Source organism: Theropithecus gelada, chromosome 16 (assembly GCF_003255815.1).
Source record: "Theropithecus gelada isolate Dixy chromosome 16, Tgel_1.0, whole genome shotgun sequence".
NCBI classification, from domain to species: Eukaryota; Metazoa; Chordata; class Mammalia; order Primates; family Cercopithecidae; genus Theropithecus; species Theropithecus gelada.
Window position 1 is genome coordinate 25,631,405 of NC_037684.1, and position 25,253 is coordinate 25,656,657.

The 25,253-nt window shown below is 48.3% G+C and overlaps 2 protein-coding genes across 7 annotated transcripts in view; one reads left to right on the forward strand and one right to left on the reverse strand.

The window, feature by feature from the left end:
* Positions 1-774: 774 nt before the first annotated feature.
* On the reverse strand, positions 775-15,570 carry SNX11 (sorting nexin 11). 2 transcript variants are annotated; one of them, XM_025362493.1, is made up of 8 exons: positions 15,270-15,553; positions 12,348-12,407; positions 11,339-11,393; positions 10,762-10,848; positions 10,025-10,125; positions 4,423-4,518; positions 4,037-4,249; positions 775-2,286 (listed from the first exon to the last, which is right to left on the reverse strand). In XM_025362493.1, the coding sequence occupies exons 3-8, from the start codon at positions 11,378-11,380 to the stop codon at positions 2,013-2,015; spliced, it is 813 nt and encodes a 270-aa protein (XP_025218278.1). In that variant the 5' UTR covers positions 11,381-11,393; positions 12,348-12,407; positions 15,270-15,553; the 3' UTR covers positions 775-2,012. The 2 variants fall into 2 exon arrangements, with proteins under 2 accessions (XP_025218278.1, XP_025218277.1); XM_025362492.1 differs by lacking the exon at positions 12,348-12,407 and having other exon boundaries at positions 15,270-15,570.
* An 8,308-nt stretch (positions 15,571-23,878) lies between these two features.
* Positions 23,879-25,253, forward strand: part of CBX1 (chromobox 1) — a 33,839-nt gene continuing 32,464 nt past the window's right edge. For 2 of the 5 annotated variants that reach the window (XM_025363448.1, XM_025363451.1), the window contains exon 1: positions 23,938-24,126. The gene's annotated coding sequence lies outside the window, so the exon portion shown is untranslated. Of the gene's footprint in view, positions 24,127-24,192; positions 24,637-25,253 lie in introns of those variants that run through there. The other 3 variants (XM_025363449.1, XM_025363452.1, XM_025363450.1) reach the window with 3 other exon arrangements.

Here is a 25,253-nt window from a genome sequence, read left to right on the forward strand (position 1 = left end):
GTCCCAGCAGCCTAGCCTGCTGGCAGAACTAGCTGCTGAGCACCAATTCCAGGAAGAAAAGGAGCAAATAGAAGAAGTCCAACCCAGCTTGCTGTTTTTTGGCTGAGTAGGGAATTGACACAGACCACCTCCGGCTCCTGTCTGGAAGTATGGAGATCAGAGAGCTTCAGGCACAGCTGGGTTCACAGCTGCACCATTTGGAGCATTGGGCTCATTAATATTCATGAGCCATCCCCACCAATCGGCAAAGCGGATGCCATTAGCTTAGCATCTGTCGGGTTTTTGTGAGGGTTGCGCGTGGAGTTTTTTTCCCCTTTTAAATGAACTTCTTCTGACATTTTGGATTTGCCTCTGTAGGTTTTCTATCCTCGCCTTGCTCTGCTGCATCATATAAAGGAGAGACCCAGGGGAGGCGGGCAGGAAAGAGGGATGAATACCAGCCAGGGCTTTGCATCTGCCTGTTGACAAACTTTATTTCTCTTTCAGCACCTGGCACCTCAGACAGGCTGCGAGGATGGAAGCAGCATCAGGTAAATTATACCTAACAAGGTTCATGCCCAGAACTGTGAGAAGAGTTGGATCCCAGCTCTTTGGAAGACAATCCTTCCTCCAGTGGTGAAGTTGAGCTGCACACACAATGCAGGAGGGCTACAGAGCACAGTTCTAAACCATTATTTCCATGCTGATAAATTCATGATTTATGAAAGGAACTACTGCCAGCCCTCACTCCCTCCCTCTCTGCTACAGCTTGTTAGACACAAATTGCAACAACAATCTTAAATACTTGCATTTTATTTCAGGCCAAAGCCCCTCCACTCTGAACTAAATGCCATGACAGTCCCACAGCATAGGCTGCTAGTAAAAGAGCCCACAGACAGGGTAGGATAGTGAGATGAGGGAGGAGTGGGTGAAAGGCAGGGGAAGAATCACACAAGCAAACCTAAGAGTAAAGCAATGCAGAATGCCTGTGGCACTCGGCTCCTACCAGCTCTGGCTCTCAGTGGAGATGAAGAATGGCAGCAGGAGGAGAGAATGCCTCATTGTCTGAAGGAGAGCGTGTTGTTCCTCATCTCCATCCCCAGAGCCCTCTCTTTCAGGCAGGCAGAAACAAAGCCCTCGCACCCCCACTGGACTGCTCAATACAGCAGAGATGCTCGCGGTGGAAGCCCTGGAGGCAGGGAGCTGTTACCAAAGGAGAAGAAAAGGATTCAAAAAAGAAAGGAGCCCACTCTAACCCTGCAGAAAAGATAGCCACGTCTCCGCTTTATAACCAGAAGAGACAGTGACAGCCCCGACAGTCTTTTCCAAAATAAAGGCTCCTGGCTGTTGTTGTTTCTTCTGGCTGTGGCCAGCCACTTCTCTCTCAGGCATGACCATGAGCTGTTGTGCAGGTCTCAGGCTCCACTCAGCCAGGCTAAGGTCTCGGGATATAAATCCCCAGCAGCAGAAGTCACAGCACCAGTTCCATTCAGTGGTATCATTGAAAGAAAAAGCAAGGAGGTGGGAGAGTAAATATTCATCCCACTGTCCATGCAAGAAGGTAGGCAAGAGGCCAGCCTCCCAGAAACAAAGTGCTCTAGGGCTACAGCAGAAACTGAAGCCAGCCAAGATGGGGATACAACACAACCACTCCCGTTGGGACAATGTTCAATATGGCAGCTTAGAATTGCCACATACAGGTCCCCAAAACTGGTCACCTGAGGAGATACTCCTGGTCCTACATACAAATGACCTACAGAAACTCAGCCCCCAGGAGAGTAATATGGGGTTCTGTTCAAAATCAACAGCCCCTGGGCCTTATGCTTAACTTACAAACATCTGCACAGTATTTATTCCCATGGAAGAGGCATATGGGGCTGTTATGACTGACCTCTGTCAATCAGCCCAAGCAAAGGCGACTAGAAGACACTAAGCAGCCCAGCCTCCCACAATACCTGCCCTGTGCCCAGTCCCACCTGAGTAAGTCTCCTGGCCCGTATCTTCTCTGACCATCTCAGAGCAGAACCCAGAGCTCACTTTTCCCAAACTGTTTCTAATTGACCAGGGTCCAAAGGCACAGCATGGTCTCCTCCCACAGCCCTCCTCACAGACTGAAGAGTGGAGGTTCCCTCATTGGGTCTTCCAAAATCACAGCATAATGGTGAGGAGAGGGGTGAGAGAGTGGGACTTTCCAAGGAAGGAACCTCAGAGTCAACAACTGGAGCCCACACTTCTAAATGGTCCTTTTCTTCACTGGGAGGTGGTGAGGGAGAGTTCCTCCTACCCGATCTTGGAAGAAAGCAGCAACTGGAAAAGAGTGAGAAAAGGAAAAGAAAGGTATGAACAGCTTGGGTAACATAGGGAGACCCCATCTCTACAAAAAAATAAAAATAAATTAGCCACGGATGCTGGCACGTGCCTGCCCAGCTACTCAGGAAGCTGAGGCGGGAAGATTGCTTGAACCTGGGAGGTCAAGGCTGCAGTGAGTTATGATCACACCACTGCACTTCAGCCTGGGCAACAGAGTGAGACTCCGTCTCAGAAAAAAAAGAGTATGAACATATAAACAAAAATGAATGGAAGGGAAGTCTCTCTGAGCCTATTCTGACTCAGGAGGCTGCCCAATTAAAAAAAAAAAAATGGCTGGGCATGGTGAATTATTTGAGTCTGGGAGGTGGAGACCATCCTGGGCAACCTGGCGAAACCCTATCTCAATTTAAAAAAAAAAAAAAAAAAAAAGACTGGGCACGGTGGCTCACACTTGTCATCCCAGCACTTTGGGAGGCTGAGGCAGGCGGATCACAAGGTCAGGAGATCGAGACCATCCTGGCTAACACGGTGAAACCCTGTCTCTACTAAATATACAAAAAATTAGCCGGGCATGATGGTGGGCACCTGTGGTCCCAGCTACTCGGGAGACTGAGGCAGGAGAATGGCGTGAACCTGGGAGGCGGAGCTTACAGTGAGCCGAGATCATGCCACTGCACTCCAGCCTGGGCGACAGAGCAAGACTCTGTCTCAGAAAAAAAAACAGATAAATGCAAGTGAATGGATAAACAAAATGTGGTTATTTAGCCATACAAATGGACTGTTATTTAGCCATAAAAATGGGGGAAAAAAAGGAGAAAAAAGAGCAATGAAGTAATGATGCATGATAAAATATGAATGAACCTTGAAAACATTATGTTAGATGAAAAAAGCCGGTTACAAAAGACCACAAATCATATGACTCCATTTGTGTAAATGTCCAAAATAGACAAACGCATAGACACAGAAAGTAGACTAGTGGTTGCCAGGAGCTACGGGGGAGGGAAGGACAGGGGAGTCACTACTCACGGGTACAAGGTTTCTTTTGGGGTGATGAAAATGTTCTAAAATTGACTGTGGTGGCTGACAGTTATACAACCCTGTGACTATATTAAAAACTACTGAACTGTACCTAAAAAGGTAAACTTTATGGCAGGTAAATTTTATGTCAATAAAGCTATTAGGCCAGGCACGGTAATCCTAGCCAGTAATCCTAGCACTTTGGGAGGCAGAGGCAGGTGATCACCTGAGGTCAGGTGTTCGAGACCAGCCTGATCAGCATGGCAAAAATCCCACCTCTACTAAAAATACAAAACTTAGCCGGGCATGGTGGCACTTGCCTGTAATCCCAGCTACTCAGGAGGCTGAGGCAGGAGAATCGCTTGAACCCAGGAGGCAGAGGTTGCAGTGAGCCAAGATCATGCCACTGCACTCCAGCCTAGGTAGAAGAGTGAGCCTCTATCTCCACAAAAAAAATAAAAATAAAAATAAATAAGGGAGGGAGGAGGAATAAAATACCGAATAAATGAGAAAGCTTTCCCTTCTCTCTCCCCAGGTTTCAGTAGGAGCTCCTGCTACCCAATGGTAGGTTAACACAGACCCACCTGGATAGAAAGCCACACACCCAAAGAACAAGATCTCTTGAAAGGCTACCAATGCTATGACATTACTTTCCCTAACAAATGGACACCTCTCTGGTCCAGGTTATAGCAAACCTAGCCCCTGCTATCTCAAAGAGTACTCCAGTTACCTCTTAGGCTGGTCTCCTTTAGCCAGGTGAGAAGAGCTCTGCCTCTCTTCCTGGGCCCAGCCACAGTTTGACATAGCATATCGAAGAATGGCATCAGACACAGTCATGGTGCTTCGGCCCTGGACACAGGCTTCTATCTCAGGCACTGAGAGCTGGCTTTGCAGGAAGAGGTGCAACTGACTGTCGGACAAGAGAACCACACTCTGCAGGACCCTGGGGAAAATACAGGTAGCACAACACAGAGCATCACCCTGAGGAACTGCTCTCCATTCCCCATCCTCTGAAGAACTTCTGGTTACCTGAGCAGGGAGCTCCATCCTGCCTGGCACCTCCCTCCACCCCGCCTCCACCCTCAGTGGCCAGCACCAGCCGTTCTGTCTACTCACTTTTCAAGGAAGTGCTGCAGACCTTGTCGTCGCTTCTCAATGAACTCATCTGAGGTGCCGAAGAAGGTTGACTTCCCAGGAAGTTCAGGAACAGGCCTGTGGAGCCACATGATATAACACCCACGATAACTCTAACATCTAAGATAGTCATTCTAGCCTCTGATCAAGGAAATACCTTGAAAACAAGCCTCATCAATACAATTAGCATTTTTTTTTTTTTTTTTTTTGAGATGGAGTCTCGCTCTGTCGCCCAGGCTGGAGTGCAGTGGTGCGATCTCAGCGCACTACAAGCTCCGCCTCCCGGGTTCACGCCATTCTCCTGCCTCAGCCTCCCGAGTAACCAGGATTACAGGCACCCACCACCACACCCAGCTAATTTTTTGTATTTTTCGTAGAGACGGGGGTTCACCGTGTTAGCCAGGATGGTCTTGATCTCCTGACCTCGTGATCCACCCGCCTTGGCCTCCCAAAGTGCTGGGATTACAGGTATGAGCCACGGCTCCTGGCCACAATTAGCTTTTAATAAGGGGTGGTGCTAACATTGACTGACTGCATGCCAAGTGTCAAGCCAGACTGTGCTAAATGTTTTATAAACATTATTTCATTTAGTCATCCCAAAACCCCATGAGAAAGATATTAGTAAACTCACTTTAGATCAGAGAAATTAAGTAAATTTCTCACTGTTACACAGCTAGTAAGCAGCAAAGCTCATATCGGAACCAGGTCTATGACTATAAAACCCATGCTGATACATTATTTTTGTCTGTTTGATTTTAGAGACAAGGTATTGCTTTCCAAGCTGCTCTCTCCAGGTTGCCCAGGCTGAAGTGCAGTGGCATAATCATGAGCATAGCTCACCGCAGCCTCAAATTCCTGGGATCAAGTAATCCTCCTGCATCAGCCTCCAGAATAACTATGACTACAGGCACGTGCCACTGTGTGCACCTAATTTATTTATTTATTTACTTAGGTATCTGTAGAGACAGAGTATTGCTCTGTTGCCCAGGCTGGTCTCAAACTCCTGGCCTCAAGTGATCCTCCTTCTTTAACCTCCCAAAGCACTGGAATTACATGTGTGAGCCACCAAGCCCAGCCACACTATGTTGTTTATGAAACCCACTCCCGGCTAGGTACCGTGGTTCATGCTTGTCATCCTAGCACTTTGGGAGATTGAGGTGGGCAGATCACTTGAGCTCAGGAGTTCAAGACCAGCCTGGGCAACATGATGAAACCTCATGTCTCCTTTAAAAAAAAAAAAAAAAAACAGCCGGGCGCAGTGGCTCACGCCTGTAATCCCAGCACTTTGGGAGGCTGAGGCGGGCAGATCATGAGGTCAGGAGATAAAGACCATCCTGGCTAATACTGTGATACCCCGTCTCTACTAAAAATACAAAAAATTAGCCGGGCGTGGTGGCATGCGCCTGTAGTCCCAGCTACTCGGAAGGCTGAGGCAGGAGAATGGCGTGAACCTGGGAGGCGGAGCTTGCAGTGAGCTGAGATCACGCCACTGCACTCCAGCCTGGGCAACAGAGCAAGATTCCGTCTCAAAAAAAAAAAAAAAAAAAACCGGCCGGGTGCGGTGGCTGACGCCTGTAATTCCACCACTTTGGGAGGCAAAGGTGGGTGGATCATCTGAGGTCAGGAGTTCAAGACCAGCCTGGCCAACATGGTGAAACCCTGTCTGAATTGCTTTAAACAGGAGGCAGAGGTTGCAGTGAGCCGAGATCGCACCATTGCACTCCAGCCTGGGCGATAAGAGTGAGACTCTGTCTCAAAAATAAAAATACAAAATACAAAAAGTAGGCTGGGTGCGGTGGCTCACACCTGTAATCCCACCACTTTGGGAGGCCAAGGCGGGTGGATCACCTGAGCTCAGGAGTTCGAGACCAGCCTGACCAATATGGAGAAATCCCATCTCTACTAAAAATACAAAATTAGGCCAGGCATGGTGGCTCACGCCTGTAATCCCAGCACTTTGAGAGGTCAAGGCAGGCGGATCACCTAAGGTTGGGAGTTCGAGACCAGCTTGACCAACATGGAGAAACCCATCTCTACTAAAAATACAAAAACTTAGCTGGGCATGGTGGTGCATGCCTGTAATCCCAGCTACTTGGGAGGCTGAGGCAGGAGAATCACTTGAAACTGGGAGGCGGAGGTTGCAGTGAGCTGAGATTATGCCATCGTACTCCAGCCTGGGCAACAAGAGTGAAACTCTGTCTCAAAAAAAAATTTTTTTAAATAAATAAAAATAAATATACATAATTAGCCAGGTGTGGTGGCACATGCCTGTAATCCCAGCTACTCGGGAGGCTGAGGTAGGAGAATCGCTTAAACCCAGGAGGTGGAGGTTGCGGTGAGCTGAGATCGAGCCATTGCACTCCAGCCTGGGCAACAAGAGCGAAACTCCATCTCAAAAAAAAAAGAAAGAAAGAAAAAAGAAAATTAGCAGGGCTTGGTGGCGCACCCCTGTAATCCCACCTACTCAGGAGGCTGAGGAAGGAGAATCACTTGAACCCCAGGAGGTGGAGGTTGCAGTGAGCCGAGATCGCGCCGCTGCACTCCAGTCTGCTGGATGGGACAGGAGCAAGACTCCATCTTAAAAAAAAAAAAAAAAAAGGCCAGACACAGTGGCTCACACCTGTAATCCCAGCACTTTGGGAGGCCAAGGCAGATAGATCATGAGGTCAGGAGTTGGAGACCAGCCTGACCAAAATGGTGAAACCCCGTCTCTACTAAAAATACAAAAATTAGCCAGCAGTGGTGGTGCGCACCTGTAATCCCAACTACTCAGGAGGATGAGGCAGGAGAATCCCTTGAACCCAGGAGGCAGAGGTTGCAGTGAGCCGAGATTGCACCACTACACTTTAGCCTGGGTGACAGAGTGAGCCTCCGCCTCAAAAAAAAAAAAAAAGAAAAAAAGAAATCCACACAAACCATCAACTATTGTTTTTAAAAAGGAAGAAACTGGCCGGGCGCGGTGGCTCAAGCCTGTTAATCCCAGCACTTTGGGAGGCTGAGACGGGCGGATCACAAGGTCAGGAGATCGAGACCATCCTGGCTAACACGGTGAAACCCCGTCTCTACTAAAAAATACAAAAAACTAGCCAGGTAAGGTGGCGGGCGCCTGTAGTCCCAGCTACACGGGAGGCTGAGGCAGGAGAATGGCATAAACCCGGGAGGCAGAGCTTGCAGTGAGCTGAGATCCGGCCACTGCACTCCAGCCTGGGCGACAGAGCCAGACTCCGTCTCAAAAAAAAAAAAAAAAAAAAAGGAAGAAACTGGAGCGGGATGCAGTGGGTCACACCTGTAATCCCAACAACTTGGGAGACTGAGGCAGGAGGACCACTTGAGGCCAAAGAGTTTGAGAGACCAGCCTGGGCAACAAAGTGAGACCTGTCTCTACAAAAAATACAAAAATTAGCTGAGCATGGTGGCACATGCCTGTAGTCCCAGCTACTTGGGAGGCTGAGGTGGGAGAATCCCTTAACCCCAGGTGTTTGAGGCTCCTGAAGCTTGCATTTTTTTTTTTTCGTTGTTGTTGTTTTTGAGACAGAGTCTCACTCTGTTGCCTAGGCTGGAGTGTAGTGGCACAATCTCAGCTCACTGCAACCTCCACCTCCCAGTTTCAAGAAATTCTCTGCCTCAGCCTCCTGAGTAGCTGGGATTACAGGCGCCTGCCACCACACCTGGCTAATTTTTTGTATTTTTAGTAGAGATGGGGTTTCACCATCTTGACCAGCCTGGTCTTGAACTCCTGACCTTGTGATCCACCTGCCTCAGTCTCCCAAAGTGCTGGGCGTGAGCCACCACAACCGGCAGAGGTTCACATAGCTAAGCTCCATCTCAAAAAAAAAAAAAAAAAAAAAAAGGGAAAAACAAAAAAAACAGGCCAGGCTGGAGGATATAGAATTGTCAGGGGAATGGAGTTTCACCTGGTTTCTTAGGGCCTGCCCCATGGCAACAGCCTTATCAGTTCCACATGTTAACTAACTGACTCAGTCACTCAACAGGCCACCTACATGTGGAGTGGATGGAAACACTACCTCTCAAATAAGTCCAGGTACTTAAAATTTTCTGATAAGCAGATTTAAAGTGTTTAAAATGTTAGCTGTATATTTGTTGAGCTCTAGACACATATGTATATAAAGAAAGAAAAAGATTTTTGATGTTAGTATGGCTTTGTTAGGTAAAAATACTCAAAATTAGATTCTACTTTTTTCACTGACTTGAAAATATGATTTAAGAAGATATATCTGGCCAGGCGCGGTGGCTCACGCCTGTAATCCCAGCACTTTGGGAGGCCAAGGCAGGCGGATCGCCTGAGGTCGGAGTTCAAGACCAGCCTGGCTAGCATGGTGAAACCCCATCGCTACTAAAAACACAAACATTAGCTGGGTGTGGTGACGGGCACCTGTAATCCCAGCTACTCGGGAGGCTGAGGCAGAGAACTGCTTGAACCCGGGAGGCAGAGGTTGCAGTGAGCCGAGATTGCACCACTGCACTCCAGCGTGGGCGACAGAGCGAGTCCGTCTCAAAAAAAAAAAAAAAAAAAGGGCCTGGTGCGGTGGCTCAGTCCTGTATAATCCTAGCAATTTTGGGAGGCTGAGGCAGGCGGATCACCTGAGGTTGGGAGTTCGAGACCAGCCTGACCAACATGGATAAACCCCATCTCTACTAAAAATACAAAATTAGCCGGGAGTAGTGGCGCATGCCTGTAATTCCAGCTACTCAGGAGGCTGAGGCAGGAGAATCACTTGAACCCGGGAGGTGGAGGTTGCGGTAAGCCGACACTGCACCCGGGCAATAAGAGCAAAACTCAGTCTCCAAAAAAAAAAAAAAAAAAAACCATATTTCCCAGTCAGGAGCGGTGGCTCACGCCTATAATCCCAGCACTTTGGGAGGCCGAGACGGGTGGATCACTTGAGTCCAGCAGTTTGAGACCAGCCTGGCCAACATGGAGAAACCCCATCTCTACTAAAAATACAAAAACTAGGTAGGCGTAATGGTGGGCACCTGTAATCCCAGCTACTTGGGAGGCTGAGGCAGAAAGAATTGCTTCAACCTGGGAGGCGGAGGATGCAGTGGCATGAGATCACGCCGTTGCACTCCAGCCTGTGCAACAGAGCAAGACTCCATCTCAAAAAAAGAAAAAAACATTATTTCCCAGCTGGGCCTGGTGGTTCACACCTAATCCCAACAATTTGGAAGGCCAAGGCAGGACTGCTTGAGTCCAGGAGTTCAAGACCACCCTAGTAACATAGGGAGACCCCCATCTCGACAAAAATATTTTCCAAATTAGGCAAATGTAGTGGCATGCACCTGCAGTCCCAGCCACTCAGGAAGCTGAGGTGGGAGGATTGCTAGAACGCAGGAGGTTGAGGCTGCAATAAGCCATGAGGGCGCCACTGCACTCCAGCCACTGTAACAGAGCAAGACCCTATGTCAAAAAAAAAAACACAAAAAACCCAAAAAACAAAAAAAGAAACAACATATTTCCCAATTTCCTTAGTGCCTGGTATGTTGCAAGTTCTGTTCATTGTCAACTCCAGTACCTACATAAGCACCCAAAACAGACCCAAGAAGGAAGCAAGAGCAAACTCACACCAAACCAGCATTTCTCTGTAGCTGCTTTCTCAGCCACACAAACTCACGGTAGCGGCGCCGCACACAGGAAGTCTTGGCAGTAAAGGCTTTGCTGTTGGTCTATACATGAAAGCACATGAAGTACATGAAAAGGGTTTAGTGGAAAAAAGACAAGTTCACATAAGCTCCCTATCACTGCTCTCACTGAGGAGCCATGCCATCAGGCCACAGACCTGATCAGGTCCCCAACTAGAACAAGGTGCCACCAGGCAGCCCAAAAGCAACTCAAAGACATACCTCAAACTCTCTTTCCTTTCCTCCCTCCCTTTCTTCCAAGTCTTCTGTCTCGGGTCCACCAGAAACACTCAAAAATAGGTTACACCTTGCCGTGTGCGGTGGCTCACACCTGTAATCCCAGCACTTTGGGAGGCCAAGGAGGGTGGATCACTTGAGGTCAGGAGTTCAAGACCAGCCTGGCCAACATGATAAAACCCCGTCTCTACTAAAAAAATATATATTCAAAATTAGCTGGGCATGGTGGCACATGCCTGTAATCCCAGCTACTTGGGAGGCTGAGGCAGGAGAATCGCTTGAACCCGGGAGACAGAGGTTGCAGTAAGCCGAGATCACACCACTGCACTCCAGCCTGGGCAACAAGAGCAAAACTCCATCTCAAAAAAAAAAAGGTTACACCTCAGTACAAGCCCCTCAGCTCTGCAGAGCGTTGACCCCAATACAGAAGCTTGATGCACTCACATGAAGGAATATCTTATAATCCACATAAGAGTTCCAGGAGCCCTCATTCTGCACTCGGGGGTCCTGAACACGCACTGTAATCACCTCCTGTAGGTAAGAAAAACTCCCTCAGCTTCAGCTACAGAGCAAGGCAGCTCTGACAACACAGGTTGCTAGATTTTTCCACCCAACACCAACTTTCATTCATTCAACACCAACTTTCATTCATTCATTTCATTCATTCACTCAATTCAATCACTCAATTCAACAAATTTTTACTGAGCCCCACTACGTGTCAGACACTATTCTAGGCACTGGGGATAAAGCATGAACAAGAGACATAAGTCCCTGCCCCCATGAAGCTTACATTCCAGTATATTCCAATCAATGGAAAATTTAGTCAGAATGGAACCCCATTTCCTAGGAATGCCTCTGCTATTGATTTCTTTCTCCTGACTTTATTTTGAGCGCATCAGAACCACCAAAGTAATACTGCAGGAAGAACACTACTGAGTAATGATTTGCATCTGTGTCCTCTTTCCTCCTAAATCCCCTCTCCAACTTTTACCTACCTGTTCTCTGGAGACCACACTCTTACCTCCTGTTCTTGGTTCTCCGACATCCTACACCAAAAGCCCATTGGAAGAAAACATCTGATGAGGGACAGAGGATACAGGATCAAGATTAGTATGCCTCTGTTCTTACCATTCTTTACCAGGGAAAACCCTGAAAGTTTTTAATAGACGCCCGTGGGGAAACCCAGGCAACACTTTTTGTTTTTGTAAAACTTAAGAGGAAGCAAAAAAAAATACCCATTAGCTCAATGCCAAGCTAAAAGGCCCTGGGGAATTTGCCTCCCTTCTCAGACCAGGCCCTCAACTAGGCCACCTCTCCCCTCCAAAGGGTGTTGGAGTCTACAGAAAGTTTGTCACATGCAGCCAAAACAGGCGGGTCCAGATGTAAAACTTTTGCCTTCAAGAACGCAGGCACAACAGGGTCTGGTGAGCACTCAGATCACAGCTTTGAAAGCAAGCCTAATAGCGCCCCCTCCCGGCTGTCTAGAGACAACCAAGTCCCCACAAACACCAATGCTTCTGCATTTCTCCCAGTCTCACTAACACCAGTCACCTCCTCACAGGTGAATCATAGAGCTAGAGCACTCCAAGGAGCACCTGAGTGGGTTGCCCAGTTGGGACCTTCCCTGTATCCAATCCATACTCTGGAACCCAAGCCAACTGTTCTAATGACTTCCTCTCCTGACATGCCATCCGGTTTGTACTTCTGCCCAAGCACCCCACAGCTGCACAGGTCGACCCAGGATGCATTCTGCTCCTTTGTAAAGATTCATTAAAGCCTCAGCCCTGATTTTCCCCAATGTGGCAGTTTACATGTATAGCGACATCACCCACTCCGACAAGGGGACCATGAAGGCTGCAGCACAGGGTTACTCAAGTCCAATGAGGCCCATGATGTCACCTTCTGTTAAAATACAGCACTAATCTTGTTACTTCTAGAACTATTCCAACAGCATCCACCCTGGCTGCTGCCTCCACCCCCTTCTCTCTTAAGAGCGGAACAATAAGGTTTAATTTCCCTTTCCAATTTACCTTGAAATGAAAACTGACTTCAGCCAGTATGTACTGCCAACAAATGATCCAGGCTGGCTCCTGGGAAAACAAGACTATCTCTAATATCTCTGAGCCCTCCCTCTCCTTCCCCCATACCCATTCACATACGCACTCATTTTTACAGTCCCACAATTAATTTTAAACACATTCTCTTATTAGTTCTGCCTTACCATTAGAAGACTGTGTAATGAGTTTCCTTCTATTTTATGTTTTGCTAACACAAGACTAACATTTCAAAAGAAGGGGAACTTGTTTACACCATGAAATCAGCAAAGCAAACAGCTTTTTCAATTCTCTCCAATATACCAGAAGTATCTCCACAGACAAACACTGCATGCAGAAACGAAGCTGCATGGTCCATGACAAAACTGGGCTACACGGTGTTGAGCAAACCCAAGGTTTTGTGATTGCAGTACCATCTTAAATGGTATTCTTGCTGACAATCTGATTTTTATCTGATGCAGCCACCACCTTCAAGGGGTCCTGAACTGAAAGGTGGGAAATTCCAATTCCAGAACAACCCATATATGACATTCCAGATATTAGTCAAATGTCTGAAACCAAAAAGAGCAGACCCATTTGCTGTGAACAATTAACCTCCTTAAGTTGTTTTTTTTTTTTTTCTCTTCTCTTTGCAGGCATTCGATAAACTGCCTGCACAGGAGCAGAGAGTTAAATACTCTGAAGTGTCTTTAAACAAAACCAACAATGGGAAAGACGATGACAAGGAAATCACAGTCATCCACTCAGTGGAGATCATACATCTTTTGTACCTTGAAAAAGGTTTGTCAAATTCAGGACCATAATTTAGTAACGAAATGATCATCATACACTTGGTCTCAGGAAGAGTTTGCATAGGGCCCTGCACTACCTTCATGAAGAAATTCTTCTTTCCTTTGGGGCCAATACCACTCAGAAACAAATAGCTGTGAACTGGCTTTTTTTTAAAAAAAAAACCTCCAGAGGCCAGCCTGGCCAACATAATGAAACTCCGTCTCTACTAAAAATACAAAAAATTAGCTGAGCGTGGTGGCAGGTGCCTGTAATTCCAGCTACTTGGGAGGCTGAAGCAGGAGAATCACTTGAACCCGGGAGGCGGAGGTTGCACTGCACTCCAGCCCAGGTGGCAGTGCGAGCGAGACTCCATTGTCAAAACAAACAAACAAACAAACAAAAAAAACCTCCAGATGGGTCAGGTATGGTGGCTCATGTCTGTAATTCCAGCACTTTGCGAGGCCCAGGCAGGCGGATCACGAGGTCAAGAGATCAAGACCATCCTGGCCAACATGGTGAAACCCCGTCTCTACTAAAAATACAAAAATTAGCTGCACGTGGTAGCGCGTGCCTGTAGTCCCAGCTACTTGGGAGACTGAGGCAGGAGAATCAGTTGAACCCAGGAGGTGGAGGCTGCAGTGAGCAGAGATCGCACCACTGCACTCCAGCCTGGCAACAGAGTGAGACTCTGTCTCAAAAAAAAAAAAGGAAGAAAGTTTCAGTTGTAACTGTCCTTAAAAACACTGGGCTGGCGCAGTGGCTCCTGCCTGTAATCCAGCACTTTGGGAAGCTGAGGCGGGCAGAACACTTGAGGCCAGGAGTTCGAGAACAGCCTGGCCAACACGGCAAAAACTCCGTCTCTACTAAAAATACAAAAATTAGCTGGGCATGGTGGCGCGGGCCTGTACTCCCAGCTACTCGGGAGACTGAGGCATGAGAATCGCTTGAACCCAGGAGGCGGAGGCTGCAGTGAGCCAAGATCACACCACTGCACTCCAGCCTGGGCGACAGAGCGAGACCCTATCTCAAAAACAAACAAACAAACACTGGAACAAATACAAAAACCTAGACACCAAGTAGTAATTTCTAGCAACCACTATTCTTCATTAGATTCCTCCCCACAGATACCACTCCTCAAAAGAAAAAGCTCAGTTCTGCCTCTGGAGAAGAAGCAGAAAGTTCTTAACTTTAGTTCTATAATCTGGGAGATGGATCTGTACGTCATCCAAATAAGGCTAGAGTCAGTGACCATAGCTAATTACATAACTCGGTGTTAACTACATTTCCTGGGCCCTTTCAACCACATCTGAAGTTTCCTTCACTTTCTTCACCTGTACCAGCACCAGTAGCGCTGGTGAGTACCCAATTGTTTGCTGTTTACAAAGTAGATTCATCGTAAAGCTTCTAATATAGTAACAATGCAAGGCTTTAGTCTCACCATTTATTTTCTCTCCCATTTAAACAACTTCAAGCGACAGGTTAAGAAAAAAATCAGGTGATTAAAGTAGATGGAACTACTGAGACTACCGTCCCTTCTTACTCAATCTTGAGCCCTTAGTGCCAGATGGCAGATAGCAATTCAAAAAGCTCTCCCTCCAATTATAAATATCACACGTACTAGATAGAGGAAGCTCCCAGTTGTGACCAAGCTTTGTGTGATCTCAACCAAGCAGTTATGCTACATCTTTTTGTCCATCTCTAACCTACTCCTTTCACTTGGAAGGTAATTAACAACGGCGACCACAATCTACCGCAAGTCTCCCGTGTCCACGTAAAATACTCGCCATTGCCCCCAGTCTTAGCCGTTTAAGTAAATGTCCCCAGTCTTTTACTACTATCACTCCTCCTCCATTCGCAACAAACTAGGACCGAAAGGTCCACATGATCCTTCTTCCTTTCCGATTAAGCCTGGGAAGTAGGAAGTGAAAGATATACTTTGAAGGTAAACTGAAAAGTCGGTTTTTGGATCCCCAGCAAGCCCTTGCCTTAATGCCGGGTGGTAAGAGAGTCCTTCCCTACGATGTAAAGCGATGCCACCATCCCGAGTGCCACTACTGACGCTCAAGCCCACGCCCCCTCACCTGAGCGCAGCCCCTACTCCCCGGGGCCCCGCCCACGCACTCTCACCTGAGAACAGCACCAGCTCCCCACAGCGACACCGCCCGCGCCCCACCATATAGCCAGATCACGGCTTCTCCTTCCGGGTGAGTCGCCGGTGCCCCAGTGCACGACGGGAGACGCCCCAACCCCGGCTGCCCAGGACGCCCCGCCTCTACAGGCCCGGGCTCTGAGTGGGATTCCCGCTTCCGAACAGTGCAGTTCCGCTTGCCAAGGCCCGGGACTGGAGTCGGGATCCCCCCTCCACTCACTTGGGACGCTAGAGAGTGGACGCAGGTGCGGGGTGAGGGACGGCGAATGGGCCCGGATATCCAATCCGGGGCCGCGTTCCGCCCACTGTCAGGGGAAGCCAATCAGCGGCCAGGGGGCGTCTGCAACGGTCAGCCAGTGGGTCGCGAGAGCAGAGGGGTGTGAGGGGGTTGTTACTCTTGTTCCCTTAATGCGAGGTACGGTCTGCAGTGTGGGAGGTTCGGGGCTTTAGGAAGCCCACATCCCTGGATCCTCACTAAGTCCCGAGAGTCACCATTGGAACCTCGTAGTTTGCTGTTCCCCAGCGGAGCTATCAAGGGGACTCCGATTCCGATTCGTAAAGCCACTGACCGATTGTCAGAGTGAAAGCCAGACTCGAGAGGGTCCGGCGACTCAGATGGCTCACACCGAAACAAACTCGAAGCAGCATCATGCAGCTAGGGAGCAAGAGAAAACCGTTCAATGTGATTTTTGCGATGGTCTTTTAACAACTTATTTAAAGATAATTTCAGCAAGTCTAGCGCGGTGGCTCACGTCTGTAATCCCAACACTTATTAGAGAGGCCGAGGCGGGAGGATCGCTTGAGGCTAGTCTTGAGACACGCCCTACCAATTTAGGGAGACTCTCGTCTCTGCAAAAAAAAAATTTAAAAATTAGCCAGGCGTGGTGGCATGTGCCTGTAGTCCCAGCTACTAGGGAGGCTGAGGCAGGAGGAAGGCTTGAACCAGGGGTTCGAGGCTGCAGGGAGCCCTGATCTCTGCAGAGCAAGACCCTGTCTGAAAAAAAGAAAAACAGCTAAAACGAAGAAAAGAAAGGGGCCGAGCACGGTGCCTCACGCCTGTAATCCCACCGCTTTGGGAGCTGGAGGCGGGTGGATTACCTGAGGTCAGGAGTTCGAGACCAGCCTGGCCAACACGGTGAAACCCTGTCTCTACTAAAACTACAAAAATTAGCTGGGCATAGTCATGGGTACCTGTAATCCCAGCTATTCAGGAGACTGACGTAGGGGGATTGCTTGAACCCAGGAGTCGGAGGTTGCAGTGAGCCAAGATTGCGCCATTACACTCCAGCCTGAGAGACTCCATTGTAAAAAAATAAAAATAAAAAAAAATTAAGGAAGATAGCTGGATTCTCTTATGTGCTTCCCCTTTCTCTGTTGTGCTCTGTTGTTTTGGTACATTAAGAAAATTCAGCCTTAAATAGATATGTAGTTGAGAAAAGGAAGAGTATATTTAGCCTTCTCAAACAATTTTGAATATTCTTCTTTGATACTACCCAAATTCAACAAATGGTAACTTTTCTTTGTTTTTTTGAGACAGGTTCCTGCTCTGTTGCCCAGGCTGGAGTGCAGTGGCAGGATCACAGCTTACTGCAGGCTCAACCTCCAGGGCTCAAGCCATCCTCCCACCTCAGCCGTTGGAGCTGCTGGGACCACAGGTGTGTGCCACCATACTCGGTTAATTTTTTTAATTTTTATACAGATAGAGGCTTCCTATGTTGCCGAGACTGGAAGTGTTTATTTATTTATTTATTTTTTAAGTACACACCACCTTGGAGATGGAGTCATTTCTTAAAGGTTAAGTGGGCCGGGCGCGGTGGCTCACGCCTGTAATCCCAGCACTTTGGGAGGCCGAGACAGGCGGATCACGAGGTCAGGAAATCGAGACCATCCTGGCTAACACGGTGAAACCCCGTCTCTACTAAAAATACAAAAAACTAGCTGGGCGTGGTGGCGGGCGCCTGTAGTCCCAGCTACTTGGGAGGCTGAGGCAGGAGAATGGCGGGAACCCGGGAGGCGGAGCTTGCAGTGAGCTGAGATCCGGCCACTCACTCCAGCCTGGGCTACCGAGCGAGACTCCGTCTAAAAAAAAAAAAAAAAGGTTAAGTGCAGGCCGGGTGTGGTGGCTCACACCTATAATCCCAGCACTTTGGGAGGCCGAGGCGGGTGGATCACAAGGTCAGGAGATCGAGACCATCCTGGCTAACACGGTGAAACCCTGTCTCTACTAAAAATACAAAAAATTAGCCAGGCGTGGTGGCGGGCGCCTGTAGTCCCAGCTACTCGGGAGGCTGAGGCAGGAGAATAGCGTGAACCCAGGAGGTGGAGCTTGCAGTGAGCCGAGATCACGCCACTGCACTCCAGTCTGGGAGACACTGTGAGACTCCATCTCAAAAAAAAAAAAAAAAGGTTAAGTGCAACAGGGAGTCTGAAGCCATTTTAAAAATACTGGTACAGAATTATGCAGATCAGTCAATGTTAATGCATTTATTCAATGTAAAAAAAATCACATTTATTAAATTCATCACTGATCTCCTCAGGAAAGTCTCAAGAAACTGCCTACTGACTAGCTGGGATTACAGGCACGTGCCACCATGCCCGGCTAATTTTTGTATTTTTAGTAGAGACGGTGTTTGACCATATTGGTCAGGCTGGTCTTGAACTCCTGACCTCATGATCCACCCGCCTCGGCTTCCCAAAGTGCTGGGATTACAGGTGTGAGCCACTATGCCTGGCCTCACATGTCTTAATATTAAGACAGCCTCGACCTCCTGGGCTCAAGTGATCCTCCTATTCAAGCCTCCTAAGTAGCTGGGACCATAGGTGTGTGCCACCATGCCCGGCTAATTTTTTATTATTATTTGTATAGATGAGGTCTCACTATGTTGCCCGGCCTGGTCTTGAACTCCTGAGCTCAAGCAGTTCTCCTACCTCGTCCTTCCAAAATGCTGGAATTACAGGGGTGAGCCACTGTGCCCATCCCTTTAGGGTATTTTTCTTTTCATTTCTTTTTATTTTTATTTATTTTTATTTATTTTTTTTTTGAGATAGAGTTTTGCTTTCGCTCTCATCTCCTAGGCTGGAGTGCAATGGTACGATCTTAGCTCACTGCAACCCCTGCCTCTTGGGTTCAAGCAATTCTCCTGCCTCAGCCTCCCGAGTAGCTGGGATTACAGGCATGTGCCACCATGCCCAGCTAATTTTTTTGTTTATTGGAGGCAGAGTCTCGTTCTTCGCCCAGGCTGGAGTAAAGTGGTGCAATCTCGGCTCACTGCAACCTCCTTCCCCTGGGTTTCAAGCAATTCTCCTGTCACAGTCTCCTGAGTAGGTGGAATTACAGGCGCCTGCCACTACGCCTGGCTAATTTTTGTATCTTTAATAGAGACAGGGTTTCACCATGTTGGCCAGGCTGGTCTGGAACTCCCAGCCTTAGGTGATTCACCCGCCTCGGCCTCCCAAAGTGCTGGGATTACAGACATGTGACACCAAGCCTGGTTTTATTTTTTTTTTTGAGACGGAGTTTCACTCTGTTGCCTAAGCTAGAGTGCAATAGCACAATCTGTGCTCACTGCAACCTCCGCCACCCAGGTTCAAGCGATTCTCCTTCCTTCAGCCTCCTGAGTAGCTGGGATTACATGTGCCCACCACCATGCCCTGCTAATTTTTGTATTTTTAGTAGAGACAGGGTTTTATCATGTTGGCAAAGCTGGTCTCGAACTCCTGAACTCAGGTGATCTGCCCGCCTCGGCCTCCCAAAGTGCTGGGATTACAGGAGTGGGGCATCACGACACCGGCCTAGCGTATTTTTTTTTTCCTTTTTTTGAGACAGAGTTTCACTCTGTTGCCCAGGCTGGAGTGCAATGGCGCAATCTCGGCTAACTGCAACTTCTGCCTCTCGGGTTCAAGCCATTCTGCCTCAGCCTCCCAAGTAGCTAGGATTACAGGCATGTACTACCACACCCAGCTAATTTTTTGTATTTTTAGTAGAGATGGTGTTGGCCAGGCTGGTCTTGAACTCGTGACCTCAGGTAATCCACCCGCCTCAGCCTCCCAAAGTGCTGAAATTACAGGCATGAGCCACCGCACCCGGCCAGATATTTTTCAACAGTAGTTTCTAACACTTGATAATGGGGCCAATCCTTATCATACCTGAAATGCTAGCAAATGATAAGCACTTCTCCAGCACTGATCCCTTAGCAGAAGAAAACCAATCAAACTCAGGGCTATGAGTGCATAATTTGAGAAGTGTATATTTTAATTAGAGTCCAGTTACTACCAGGAAATCGCCCTGAGAATCGGATTGACCAGCGGTAACAGAGAAGCGATAGCTTTAAGTTTATTTGCATTTTAAAAGAGGGTACTTGTTAACCTCAAATGAATACATCTTTAACAACAGAATATCAAGTAGTGGTCAAAATGAAACAAAGAATTTCAATGTGGAGGAAGATATTTTTAAAGTTCTATACTTCCTCTACTCCTTTTATCATATCTCAGAAGCAGCCATCTACTGAATCTAAAAGAGCTACTATTTACTGAGTGCTGTCTATAAGCCATTCCTTTTATTCATCATTACTGTTAATCCCATAGACATGCTGTAAAGAAGGTCTAAAATAATATTTTCCTTCTCCATATTATTCGTGATTTTCTTTTTTATTTTTCTTTATTTATTATTTCTTTTTTTTTCTGAGATATGGTCTTGCTCTGTCACCCAGGTGGAGTGCACTGGCAGTGAAATCATAGCCCACTGCAGCCTCAAACTCCCTGGCCCAAGTGATCCTCCTGCCTCAGCATTCTGCGTAACTGGGACTACTGGCGTGTACCACCACACCTGACTTTTTTTTTTTGTAGATACAGGGTCTCACTATATTGCCCAGGCTAATCTCTAACTTCTGGCCTCAAGCAATCCTCCTAGCTTGGCTTCCCAAAGTACTGGGATTATAGGCATGAGCCACCTCACCAGGCCTACTTGTGATTTTAGAGACTGGATGTGACAGATGCATTTCCTGTGGACATGAGCAATATCGTTTCAAATATTGTCTTGAGCAAGATTATGATGACTGAGTTACCCTTATAAGAAAAGAATCGAATCGGCCGAGGGCAGTGGCTCACGCCTGTAATTCCACCACTTTGGGAGGCCAAGGCGAGCAGATCATGAGGTCAAGAGATTCAGACCATCCTGGCCAACATGGTGAAACCCCATGTCTACTAAAAATACAGAAAAATAAGCCGGGTGTGGTGGCACACACCTGTAATCCCAGCTACTCAGAGGCTGAGGCAGGAGAATCGCTTGAACCCTGGAGATGGAGGTTTCAGTGAGCCAAGATCGCGCCACTGCACCACAGTCTTGAGTGACAGAGCAAGAGACTCTGTCTCAAAAAAGAAAAAAAAAAATAGGCCAGGCGTGGTGGCTCACACTTGTAATCCCAGCACTTTGGGAGGCCACGACCCGGGCGGTGGGGGGGTATCACAAGGTTAGGAGTTCAAGACCAGCCTGAAAACACAGTGAAACCCCATCTCTACTAAAAATACAAAAATTAAGGCCGGGCACGGTGGCTCACACCTGTAATCGTAATCCCAGCACTTTGGGAGGCCGAGGTGGTGAGACCACTTGAGGTCAGGAGTTTGAGACCAGCCTGGCCAACATGGTGAAACCCCCTCTCTACTAAAAATACAAAAATTAGCCAGGCACAGTGGCGGGCGACTGTAAACCCAGCTACTCAGGAGGCTGAGGCTGGATAATTGCTTGAATCCGGGAGGTGGAGGTTGCAGTGAGCCGAGATCTCACCACTGCACTCCAGCCTGGGTGACAGAGCAAGACTCAGTCTCAGGAAACAAAAAAATTAGCTGGGCATGGTGGTGGGCGCCTGTAATCCCAGCTACTCAGGAGACCAAGGCTGGATAATTACTTGAACCCGGGAGGTGGAGGTTGCAGTGAGCCACTATCATGCCACTGCACTCCAGCCTGGGTGACAGTTAGACTCTGTCTCAAAAAATAATAATAAAATAAAATAAAAAATAAACCAGATGTGGTGGCTCACGCCCGTAATCCTAACACTTTGGGAGGTTGAGGCAGCTGGATTGCCTGAACTCAGGAGTTCGAGACCAGCCTGGGCAGCATGGTGAAACCCCCGTCTGTACTAAAATACAAAAAAATAAGCTGTACGTGGTAGCGTGCGCTTGTAATCCCAGTTACTTGGGAGGCTGAGGCAGGAGAATTGCATGAACCCAGGAGGGGGAGGTTGCAGTGAGCCTAGATCTTGCCATTGCACTCCAGCCTGGGCAACAGTGCAAGACTCTGCCTCAGGAAAAAAAAAAAAAAAAAAAACCACTCATTAATAGTAGCTACTTATCATTACAACTAATTTTCTCATCATTATCACATTCAAAAACAGTACACTACAGGAGGAAGTGAGTCGATGCTTCTCACTTGCTTCTTCATAGAAACCCAGCCCAAATGTTTCAGGAAGAATTGCTGTCTTTGTGTCCAGAGTTGGTTCCTTCCGGTGGGTTCGTGGCCTCCCTGAGGTAAAGAATGAAGCCGCGGACCTTCACAGTGTTAAAAACAGCTCTTTAGCTGGCGGGGACCCAAAGAGTGAGCAGCAGCAAGATTTATTGTGAAAAGCAAAAGAACGCGAAAGAACAAAGCTTCCACAGCGTGGAAGGGGACCTAACCAGTTGCTATTGCTGGCTGGCGAGAAAGTGGGGTGGGGGCGGGGGCGGGGGGTGTGTGAAGAAGGGCCCAGGTTTTACACCCTTATTTGTCCCCACCCATTTTCCATTTATGTCCTATCAGAGTGCCCTTTTTTCAGTCCTCCCCACGATTGGCTACTTTCAGATTCCTGCTGATTGGTGAATTTTACAGAACGCTGATTGGTGCATTTTACAGAATGCTGATTGGTGCATTTTACAATCCTCTTGCTAGCTACAGAGGACTGATTGGGTGGTTTTTACGGAGTGCTGATTGGTGCATTTTACAATCCTCTTGTAAGACTAGGTACAGAGTGCTGATTGGTGTTTTACAATCCTCTTGTAAGACAGAAAAGTTCTCCACGTACTCACTTGAAGCAGGAAGTCCAGCTGGTTTCACCTGTCCTCTGTGCTTTCTTGAAGCTCTTTTAACTAAACTCTATTATGATGTTGCTGGGCTAGGTTCTTCCTACATGACAGTTCTCCAGAGCCCTGAACAGTGCCTGCATCAGCAAAACTGTCATAAATGCAAACTCCTGCCCTGAACAGTGCCTGCATCAGCAAAACTGTTTTATAAAAGCAAACTGCTGCCTTTTGGGGTAGAGTGCAATAGAGTTTTCCCTCTTCCTCCTGATTAGAAGGATACTTTAAAATTAAAAAAAAACAAAACAAAAAACTTTGGTTATATTGTGGCTTAAAAACATGGTTTTTTCCTAATTGTGTGTTTCATTGGGATGATTGAGTGAAAGGTGCTGAAGGAGATTAATGACACTGAAAAAGGTGGGCACAAATGACAATGAAAAAGGGGACATTTTTGTGGCGCAGCCAATAAAAAGGGGGAAATTTAGGAAGCTATGAGAGGCCTACAGGGGGACCTAACCTACTCTAGGGAATCAGGGAAGACCGGGAAGGGGAAATAATCTTAACACTGAGCAGGAATTTTTTTTTTTTTTAAGACAGAGTTTCACTCTTGTTATCCGAGGTTGGAGTGCAATGGTGCGATCTCGGTTCACTACAACTCCTGCCTCCTGGGTTCAAGCGATTCTCCTCCCTCAGCCTCCCGAGTAGCTGGGACTACAGGCGCCTGCCACGATGCCCAGCTAATTTTTGTGTTTTAGTAGAGATGGGGTTTCACCATGTTGGCCAGGTTGGTCTTGAACCCCTCACCCCAGGTGATCCACCCACCTCCGCCTCCCAAAGTGTTGGGATTATAGGCTTGAGCCACCGTACCGGCCTAAGTAGGAATTTTACAGAGATTTGAGGAGGTAGAGATTTGAGGACTAAGAAATCATTGGAAATTTGAGGCAGCGGAGATATGATAAAGTTCTGGTGAAGAATCTGAAATTCAAAAATTTTGAGGATGTGAATTACAGAACTGTCCAGAAGTGGTTGATTTTTGGGGGCCAAGCATCAAAGGGGCTCGTTTATGAAAATCTTATGTTCTATTTTTTTTTTTTTTTTTTTTTGAGATAGAGTCTTGCTCCATCGCCCAGGCTGGAGTGCAGTGGCTGGATCTCGGCTCACTGCAACCTCCGCCTCCCAAGTTCAAGCAATTCTCGTGTCTCAGCCTCCTGAGTAGCTGGCACTACAGGCGCCTGCCACCAGGCCCGGCTAATTTTTGTATTTTTAGTAGAGACAGGGTTTCACCTTTTTGGTAAGGCTGGTCTTGAACTCCTGACCTCAGGTGATCCACCCGCCTCGGTCTCCCAAAGTGTTGGGATGACGGGCGTGAGCCACGGTCCCTGGCCCATGTGTTCTAATTTTCTAGGTTACAACGCTCTACGCTGCAGTCCCTCCACCGTTACAGTTTAAAAACTAGAAATCCCTACCACCCTCGCCTACTGTGCGTGCGCGGCGCACTGCGCTTCGGGCCTTGTAGTCTTGGACAGACCCCCCCGAGGCCCATGGTGCCGTGCGGCGGGTCGTCGCGCCTGCGCGATGCAGGCGGCGGGCAGCGCAGAGTGCGAGGCTCTTTTGTTCGGCTGAGGGGAGGGCCGTTGGCTGGGGCCTGCGGTACGCCGCTTCAGTGAGGGGCTCCACTGCGGCCACCCGGCTTGCTGCCTTCCTGGGCGCCACTCCCCCAGGCGACCTGACGCGACGCGCCAGTAGCGCAGTACCGATTCCTCTCGGGCTCTTGGGCGCTGCTCTGAGGTGAGGAGCCCGCTGGAGGCGGGAGAGCTGGGGGAGGGGGCGCGGCGGCGGCGGCGGGAGCCCTGCGTTAGGGGCCGCGCTTTCTAGGCGGAGGTTAGGAGCGGGGAGCGCGCCCGGGTCCAGCGTCCTGCTTCTCTGCTTCCCGCGCTGAGCTCTCCGCCTGGCGCTGAGGCGTCCGTGCCAGCTGCGTGAAGGATGGAGAGGGCGGGGTGCGAATCCTGAGCCTGAGACTAAAGCGCTTCGGGGTGGGCCGAGCACTTGGGGCTGCTCTTCGGAGCCCGAGTGGTGTGGGACAGTGTTGCTTGCCTGGGCGGCTGCGGGATAGGGCGGAAGGGGACAGGCTTGAGGCTTGGATAGGCATGAGGAGGGGCTGACGACCGCACGACCCGAGGTTTGTAACTGTTTTCGGAGGACCCTGGGTCCGGCCGGGACTGCCAGAGGAACCTGGCTTTGCAGGACTACGGGGGAGTAACTTCGAGTGAATTGGAAGAGGGCTCTGGGCCCCACAAGGTGTGCTGATTGGAGGAGGAGATGTGTGGAATAATTTGGGAAAGGGGGCACGGAGGGGGAGGGGCAGGCGTTTGCTGGGCCTGGCTCTGGAAGGGGAGGAGCTGTTAGGATAAGTAGGGCGGAGATCCCGAGAATATTTCTGTAAGGTGTGTAAGAATAAAGGGGAAAGGAGGCCTCCCTTGCTTCCTGATGGGTCCTTACAGTGGGGAGGCTGTAAGGATAATTGTGAAGAAAGGATTGAATACGCCTTTTTTACTTTTCCAGGTTTCCTACTACCTTCACTCCATGATTCCTTTGGGGAGTTAAAAATGTCCAAGTGCAGCTCTTGCTTTGATTCAAAATTAGTTCCATACGTTTTTGTCTGGGATGGTAACTGGTCTCACAAAGTTGATGAAATTGTAAAAATGCGTAGATGAGTTAATAGTTAAGGAACGGAGTGAGGTAGTGAGAGATTGTTAGATCGTGTGCGGTGCGAGAAATTGGGAGACACAGGAAAAGTAAGTATGTGAGATTGTGAGGTAATATTTGTTTCGTGGGCCCTTCTGTTTTTAGCCAACTTTTCCTTATTGGAAAATTTGAATACAGAGTGAGCAATATTTTACCTCTTTTTTTTTTTT